The sequence below is a fragment of the Rattus norvegicus genome, chromosome 11 (assembly GCF_021556685.1).
Source record: "Rattus norvegicus strain SHRSP/BbbUtx chromosome 11, alternate assembly SHRSP_T2T, whole genome shotgun sequence".
In the NCBI taxonomy this organism is placed as follows: domain Eukaryota; kingdom Metazoa; phylum Chordata; class Mammalia; order Rodentia; family Muridae; genus Rattus; species Rattus norvegicus.
This window is the reverse complement of record NC_141544.1, coordinates 41,861,494-41,871,086: the sequence shown is the minus strand read 5'-3', so window position 1 is coordinate 41,871,086 and position 9,593 is coordinate 41,861,494. Positions and strand designations below refer to the sequence as shown.

Genomic DNA, 9,593 nt, shown 5'->3' with positions numbered 1-9,593 from the left:
GTCTTTATGAAGAATCCAGTGAGGGGTGAAGTGGAGATAACTCTGAAATGGTAATAACTCCAGGATCTAGGAAGTAAAGAAGCTTGATATTCAACTCAGACGTACAAATTGTCAGAGAATAATTTGACTGACTGTTCAGAAAAAAAAAAAAAGGCCTCGTTTTGAGGATAAAAGTAAAACTAAGTTCAAAGGAGCAATGTCCTCTTTTGTCTTGGAAGAGTCTTTAATACAAGAAATGTGGCTCGATGGTATTGTTTTTTTAGAAAAGATGTACTTTCAAAGAGAGCGACGTCCCTTCATTGTGGTGTGACACACCTGTACTGGACCACTGCAAAAGCCCAAGCACAGAAGGCCACAATCATTCTCCAGGACCTCACCATCAACATCACACCATGTCCCGAATCTCAGACACCATGAGCTCCTATTATAGCAACTACTATGGCAGCCTTGTCTATGGCCTTGGTGGCTTCAGTGGTCTGGGCTATAGCTATGGTTCCAGCTATGGCCTGGGGGGTCATGGGGATTATGGTTATTTCCATCCTTCTTTCTATGGGGGATATTGGTCCTCTGGATTTTACTGAACGCAGGGCCATCTGCAATAATCTCCTAGTTCATCTAGAATCTACTACTCAAGCTGGCTGCAACCCTCGGTGTGTTGAAGAGTTACAGCATTTCTTCATTTTGTGGTATTTGTCAGCATGTTACTCCAATAAACATCTATTGTGAGTATGTTCTATATTGTATCATTGCTTTTCTGATTGATGCTTTTCATTCCAAATTTTGACATAGTGCAAGAGTATTTCTTGATAAATGCTTCTTCCGTTCTGAGGCTGTGGGCATGTTACTTTCTATTTGAGTTTATATAATCCAGGGCAGTAGTTTTCTATTTCCTTGTCATAAATAGTCCTTTTCTTTCTTTCTTTCTTTCTTTCTTTCTTTCTTTCTTTCTTTCTTTCTTTCTTTCTCTCTCTCTCTCTCTCGCCATTTCTCTCTCTCTGTCTCTCTATCTCTCTGTCTCTCTCTCTCGCTGTTTCTCTCTCTCTGTCTCTCTGTCTCTCTACCTCTCTGTCTCTCTCTCTGTCTCTCTCTCTCTGTTTCTCTATCTCTCTTATTCAGTATTCTGAAAAACAAAATACGCTTACCCATCATTAATTCCTATAAATGCATGAGCACGTGATCTATTCTCACATACTACCCATTTTGAACTCAGTGTTCACTGAAAAGGAGTAATTTGCCACCTTTGTCCTTCAAATATGGTTATTGTATAAGCATCACTAGGATGTTCTCCACATATTCTCTTCAGTCTGTATTCACTGTGTGTGTCTCTCATACTCCTAAAGAGAAAAGCATATGAAAATAGTTATTTCATGCTTAGCTCCTCCCTGAGAAAAGAAAACTGAAGTAAATTCTAATAAAAATATATGCACAGAACTTTGAAATTCTAATTCTAGAAAGAGACCTAATAGTATTAATTTCTCTCAGATTAAACTTATAAATGATATCAAACTCAAGGGTTGTGGTTTGTCACTAATGAATATTTTTAATAACAAAAGAAGTAGAAGTTATTATAAAACTTATTCCTATTTATGCCATGCACATACTAAGATTCTAACCAAATCATTAACAAGTATTTAAACAATAATGCACTGACTCGTAAGTGACCCTACTTTATTGAACATATGAACAGAATATATTGAGTGTTTATGTAACCTGTTATTATGCATAATGAATATTCACCTAGGAAAGTCATTTTACCAAATGCAATCTGCATCTCTAATAGCAACAATAAATGTATGAATAATTGCGTTAAATTTGACACATGTCTATATTTTATATTAATTTTCAGGCTAAATAGCCAAAATTGCATTTATTTCTTATGAGTAGAGGAAATTATGGAAGAAGCAATTTACTTAATAAGAAGTTTAAAAAGATAGTAACCTCAGTTAAAGTGTCATAATATTTAGACTGCTTTCCACATAGCTTAAGCTGCTCAGGTATGAGAGTGACTCTAACTGGAAGAGAACGCCAGAGTGCATTCATAGGTGCTGATGAGTTAAGGTCAAGGGTTTACTGAGATGAGCCTACTTCTGAAGTCTTCTAAGCCAAAAGTGGATAGTCAGCACCAAGGTTAAAAGCTCTCTAATGTGGAATTGCATACTCAGATACACACACTGTGGACAGAAACTGAGAGTGTGCACCTGAACCTTACAGAAAGAGTCTGAGACTTGAGCTTACTGGTGAAAGACCCAAAGAGTGAAGTGAACCACAGAAGTAAGGTTCAGGACCATAGAGGGCTGCTTTCTGTCACAGAGGGAAGACATTAATAGTTAAGTGCAAAGCTCACTATGAGTTATCAGGCTAAACAGACTTATTAGTGACAGTTAATTGACAAGAAGCACTTCCCAATCAGACATCTGGAAGATGTGTAAATGAAAAATGGAAAGAAAGATGTATTTTAAGTTTGACTTTCTTCCTCTCTACCATTACCATAGTTTTCTTCACCCTTTCTATAATATCCCAAGTCTAAGTCTGTGTCCTTGAGTTGATTGGCATTTAAAGACTGATTATTAAGAACACATAGTTTACAATGTTAGAAGAAATACCACCAGGCGCAAGGACAGAAAATGCAAGATAACTCCAAGCGTTGAAAAGCAAGAAAACCATGAAGAATGTAGCAACTGTTGTTAACTATGTGTGAGAATTGGAGGTACACTTCTCATAGTAAAGCCATATGAAATTCTCATCCCGTTTGTAATGACACTGTCCCCAAGATCCTAAAGTCAAAACACTTCTGCAGACATTACTTTTAAATTTATAATTTTGTCTCAGTATTATTCACATGTTAATAATGTTTTCAAAGTTGTTTTTAGATTCAAAATTGGAGCATTTTGAAACAGTGTTTGATTCCATTTGAAACCCTTGCAATACAAGTTTTTATTAGCTCCAATTGTATGACCTCATCACCATAAATTGTCAGCTTTACCCAAAATATAGTTTTATCTTTGTTTTTCATTATTTTATTTATTTACATTTCAAATGGTGTCTCCATCCCAGTCCCCACCTCAATGAGTTCCCACCCCATGTCCCCTCCCCTTTGCCTCTAAGAAGATGCTCCCCTACCTACCCACTCACTCCCATATCACCCCTCTAGCATTCTCCTCTTCTTGGAGCATCAAACCTCCACAGGGCTAAGTGCATCCCCTCCCACTGAGGGCCAGACAAAGCAGTCCTTTGCTATATATATATATATATATATATATATATATATATATATATATATATATATATATATATATATAACTAGCAGAAGACTCCTTCATGTATTCTCTTTGGTTGGTGGCTTAGTCACTGGGAGCTCTGAGGAGTCCAGTTAGTCCATAGTGTTGCTCATCCTACGGAGTTATAGTTTCCTTCAGCTCCTTCAGTCTTTTCTCTAACTCCTCCATTGGGGTCCCAGTATGCAATTAGCTGCAACCATCCCCATCTGTATCAGTAGTGCTCTATCAGAGCCTCTCAGGAGACATCCATATCTGGTTTCTGTCAGCAAGCACTTCTTGGCATCAGTAATAGTGACTGGGTTTGGTGGCAGCATATGTGATGGATACCCAGGTGGGGCAGTCTCTGGATGACCTTTACTTTAGCCCCTGTTCCATTCTTTGTCCCTGTATTTTTCTCTTGTGAGTTTTTTATCCTCCCTTTTAAGAAGGAATAAAGCATCCATATTTTGGTCTTCCTTCTTCTTAGGCGTCATATGATCTGTGATTTTTTGTCTTAGCTATTCCAAGCTTTTGGGCTAATATACACTTCTCAGTGAGTGCATACCATTTGTGTTCTTTTGTAACTGGGTAACTTCCCTCAGGATGATCTTAGCAATGGAAAACAATTAATATAATTCTTTTGGGTAGTAGTATCTTGAATTAGGCATTGGATATTTCATCATAACTGAAAATACCAAAAAGTCATCTGTGATATAAAGGAACACAGTTAATGTTCAGTGTTCATTTCAGAGGTTTTCACTCATGGCAACATTTATATCTTTCTTGGTGTACTGGCTGGTTTTGTGTGTCAGCTTGACACAAGCTGGGAGTTATCACAGAAAATGAGCCTCAGTTGTGGAAATATCTCCATGAGACCCAGCTGTAAGGCATTTTCTCAACTAGTGGTGAAGGTGGGAGGGTCCAGCCCATTGTGGGTGGTGCTGTCCCTGGGCTGGTAGTCTTGGGTTCTATAAGAAAGCAAGCTGAACAAACCAGGGGAAGCAAGCCAGTAAGAAACATCCTTCCATGGCCTCTGCATCAGCTCCTGCTTCCTGACCTGCTTCAGTTCTAGTCCTGACTTCTTTTGGTGATAAAACAGGAAGTGTAAGTGTAAGCTGAATAAACCCTTTCCTCCCCAACTTGCTTCTTGGTCATGATGTTTGTGTAGGAATATAAACCCTGACTAAGACACTTAGTCTTACACTTTAGAATGAATTAGAACATCCCAAGGCCTCTCCTCTCTTTTTTTTCTTGAATTTCCAGTGTTTGTGCTACAGCTTTGGCTTAAATATTAACCAGAATTTCTGGTTTTGGGTAATCTTGTACAGAGTAGTTCTTCCTCCTCTAAAAATCTAAGAGTAATATACTAAAACTGAGTTATTTGAACATATTCTCATTTTTAGGATGTATTTGTAACTTTGGCTTATATGGACACAACACACACACACACACACACAGGAGAGAGAGAAACATTTATTGCAAATTGATACATGTGTAGACACTTGTAACTACAATTTATACAATGATACAGTGATGGACAGTCTTTTATGTCTGTCTATTTATCTCAAAATATGACATCATTTTGTACTTAATAAAAATTTAGCTAGTAGTGATTGAACTCTAGAATATTTGATAGAAAAAATGCAAATAAAATATTCTATGTATACATGAAATGCAAGGCCATTCAGTAGGAGGCTAGAAGCACAAAACAGGAATTTAAATACCAACTGCAGTTTCCCAAACACTTGGCTGCTTTTTCTGAAGGGATGATGCTTTCTGGAGAGTAGGGAGCAGGAAGCTGGGGCATGTTACAATAGTACCTGCATACAGTTTGTTACGATTTGATTTGGTAGCCTATAGGGAGATAGATTGTTCTTGAATAGATTTCACATGCGACGGAATGATCGAATGTTCCTTCTGAATAAATCAGTCTTTTTTCCAAACACAGAAGTGTGTGTAATATTTCTATGATTTTTATATTAAATTACTGAAAATTTAAAAGGAACAAACATAATAATTGGCAAAAATTGAAACTTTGTCTTAGCTGAATTGAAAGAAATATCAGCTGTTTAATCAAAATCCCAGGCATCTTCAGGGATAAGCTACAAGGGATTTGAATGCTGCCTTTTAAATGTAGAAGTATGTGGTCATTAACTCTGAAAGTAAGATTTAATTTTCCGTGCTGAAGCCTCTAGTGGTAATGGTCAAATAATTCAAATTCAAAGGAAAAATCGACTTCACACATGGTTAAAACTACTCTTAAGTAACAAAAACTTGGGCTAATAATGGCCCTGATTTTCATCAGAAATGTAATACCAAAGCATGTGGAAGTTTTTGTGGTTTGCTGTGTTATGCATCTTCAATGGAGATGAAGGGAAACATTTGGGGAAGTTTTCACTCTTTCGGCCTTTTCTCCACTATCAACCCAATATAGGGAATTACTGTGTTCACTCCTATAGTGACCTTACATTTGGTGTTGGCTAACACAGTGATGGCTCAGGCTCTGGTTGTAGCTACAGTCTTGTGGGTATTATGATAATTATGATTTTAGCTATGCCCGTTTTTTCTACAGATGTTCCTGTAAGTTATACTGAACAGCTGGTCAAACACCTATGATCTCAGAACCTGCTTGTTCTTATAAACCACACTATTCTCATGTTCTACATTATTAATTTTATGATATTTTGAGGGTGTTTTCTTTTGAGGTAATTTTACACTGCAGCCTTGACCCCCATGTGACACTCATGTGAAAGATACCACTGTAAGTATGAACCAGGGCCATAATGAAGCTTTATGTTTTATGCATTTGGAGAGGTAGAGCACACAATTGTAACTCAGTATCCTGTGTCACAGAGAAACAAAGCTGAATGCTGTGGACTATGATACAACACATTCTATCTAATCCTGCCACAGCTTCAGTGGAACTGAGATCAATTCTGGTCATTTGAGAGGTGCCCAGGCTTTTAGAGGGAGTAGAGAGAGTGTGTCAACCAAGAGGGTTCAAACAATCAGGAATCGATATTGACAAAGTGGGAAGAGGTGGGTCTATAAGATTATGCCTTGTGGATTTGGCCAATGACACCTAGAAGAGAAACAGGCTTCCCTTAGTTCCAAGGCAAGAGGACATTTCCAAGCTTGGAAGAAGGCAAAGAAACAAGGACTTCATTTCTTCAGGAGATTGGGAAGCAATATTCTCTCAAACTGTGGGTTCATTTTGTCTTTCCCAGTAGATATATGCAAACCTTTTAATGTTTGGAGGTGATTCCTTCTTGCTTGGATACATTTTAACTTGTACTTTTTTCATTGTGCATTTACACATGACATCTACACAAAGGGAATCTATTTTATATTTTCCTGTGCCTTAAGGACTGGAAGAGCTTGAAGGGGCTTGAGACCCCATATGAACAACAATTCCAAGCTTCCAGGGACTAAGCCACTACCCAAAGACTATACATGGACTGACCCTGGGCTCCCACTGCATAGGTACCAATGAATAGCCTAGTAAGGGCACCAGTGGAAGGGGAAGCCTTTAGTCCTGCCAAGACTGAACCCCCAGTGAACGGGATTGTTGGGGGGAGGGTGGTAATGGGGGAAGGATGGGGAGGGGAAACGCCGATAGAGAAGGGGAGGGGGAGGGGCTAGGGGGAAACAGGGAAAGGGAATAACATTAGAAATGTAAATAAGAAATACCCAATTTAATAAAGATGAAAAAAAGAATAAAGTTTATGGAAATAGTGCTGAGTAGCAGTCATTCCATGTTCTACTCACTTTAGGAGATGTTTTTCTAGTTACTTTGTCATTTATTGTAGAGACAATGAGAACTACAGAGAATAACAAAATACATGAGCAAATTGTAGTGCTATGAGGACCATTACACACTATGGAATTTTGCAGAGAAGCACAGATCAGCACTGTGAGACTTAGTTTGATGATTCTTAAACGTAACTCCAAGTAAAAACTTCCTATAGAACATATGAAATAAGTTAAACACTCATATCTGACAAATAAGAAAGAGAAACATGAGTGTAAGTTTAGAGTGCCTTTTTGCAGTGATGTCAATTCTGTGTAGGAACAGTGTATTCTGAATTCTGATAGGAGAGTCTAGCTTGCTCCAGTTAGGTGAAAGATATAATTTGATGAAAAGTCGTGATATATTTGAAAGTTATTAAATAGGACATCTGCCTATTTCTTCTGATGGCTCACAAGAAACTAGAAGAAAATCAGGATATTCATTATGAAAACAGAGAAACAATAGAAACATTGCAATATTCAAATTAAACAGTAAATTGATTCATTTGTAAATGGGAAATTGAAAGTTACCTTCATCATTTTATTGACCACTGTGTCTCCTAAGTAAGACAGACATAAATCTATTGTGCACATGAAACAAACAATATGGTGTGCATCTCTAATTTTATCTGTTGCAGTACATTCAGCGTTTATGAAAAAATATGTAAATCATTCCTAACACAAGGGAAACATATCCTGATGGATGAAATGAGTTACCTGAACCAACATGAATTATACTATCAATAGATTAATAAGCAAGAGATGTGAAATATCTATCATTGTGTGTTAATAGTGGTAAAATTAGATTCCATATGAATAGAAATGACTAATCAAGGAATAGAAAGTAAACTATAACACAGAATAAGCATGATGTTATAGAAAAAGAAAGCAAAGGTCCTGAAGCATGGTAGGGAATTAGTAGAATTATTAAAAACCCAGCCCTTTCTATGAATTAGGTGAATAGTAAGCAAACGGCAAAATTCTTTCAATTAAGGTAAAGTGGTTGAAATGAGATTTAAAGGAAAAACAATTACATAAATATAAAAAACTAAAGAATAGTAGGGCAAAATTGAAATATGTGATGTGTGTTTTGTGTGGTTGAATTGGGAAAGGGCTAGAAGAAACTAAGGAGGAGGGTAACCCTATAGGAAGACTGGCAGTCTCAACTAACCTGGATCCCTGAGATCTCTCAGACACTAAGACACCAAAGGCAGCATATAACACCTGGTCTAAGGTCCTGGACACATGTACAGCAGAGGACTGCCTGGTCTGGCCTCAGCGAGAGAAGATGCACCTAACCCTCAAGAGAATGGAGGCCTCAGGGCGTCAGGAGGTCTGGTGGGGTGGTGATGAGGCATGGGGATGTCTTCTTAGAGATGGAGAAGTGGTTGTGGGATGGAGAGGGGTCAGAGGGCAGACCAGGAGGGGGATGGCGACAAGACTGTGAAAAGGTTTAATAATAATAGTAATAATAAATAATAATAATTTAAAATTTTTAATTAAAAAACTAATGTGTAGGCATGTAATATTTGAAGTTCAATGCAGATTGGTCAAGAATATATATTTTAAACTCTATGAACTAAAAATAAAAATAAGAACAAGTGTTCTTTGTGTACTGTCTTGATTTATTTTCTTGTTGCTCTGATCAGATGTCCAATGAGAAACACACTTAAGGATAGAAAGATCGATTGACAATTCAAGGCTTAAGGACTTATTTTGATATTCTTGTAGTATTACAACAAGCAACTGACTGTTCTCTTAGTATGAAAGGTAATTTTTCTTTTCAGATCTTTCATCAGTTAAATTTACATTCTACCTAATTGAGCTAGGGCACATATAAGTATGTTTGTTCATAAACCCTTGCTTTGATTCTCTCAGTAGTGAAAAGGTGACCAACCACACCACCTTCCTGAGTGCACAGAGTTTTCTTGGCTTTTGCGATGTTAGCATTTATTCTGTCCCAACAGGAAAGCCAGATGGCTCATCACTCTGTTTCCATTCTTGACCTTCTTAAACATTTTAATTTGAATTTTAAGAATTGGAGAGTTCATATACTATTAAAACTATAAGAATATATTATGATTCACTAAAATTTTATATTTATTTTCCCAATAGTGGGCACAAGAACTAGGAATTATTTTCCTCTTTTATTGTACTTATTTACACAGTGTTGGAATGAAGAATGGTGGTAGAGAAGAGGGAGGGGTAGAAGAAAAATGGAAGAAATGCTTTATAATAGTATATTAACTATAAACAAAATAGCAAAAACAACTTTGAATCAATTTGATACATCTTACAACAACATTATTAAGTTGTATTGGCTTTTCAAACTTAACCATTTCAGTAGGAATATGAAATTTTGTTACTTTTTGCTATGAAGTTTAAATTACCAGTGAACAAAGACTATGAAAATAGCCTACTCCTTGCTGTTACCTTAACATCAGTGACATCATTGAATACTAGTCTTCTTATGGCCTATTAGAACATGCACCTCAATATTCTCATACTTCAAAACACCTTTATTGGAAGAGTAAAGTATTGACAAGC

At 37.0% G+C, this 9,593-nt stretch overlaps 1 protein-coding gene across 1 annotated transcript; it reads left to right on the top strand.

The window, feature by feature from the left end:
- The first annotated feature begins 413 nt into the window (after positions 1 to 413).
- Positions 414 to 581, top strand: LOC148002503 (keratin-associated protein 19-9b-like). The gene has a single exon (XM_087577407.1). It carries the CDS (start codon positions 414 to 416, stop codon positions 579 to 581), a length of 168 nt encoding a protein of 55 aa, XP_087433533.1.
- The last annotated feature ends 9,012 nt before the right edge of the window (positions 582 to 9,593 follow it).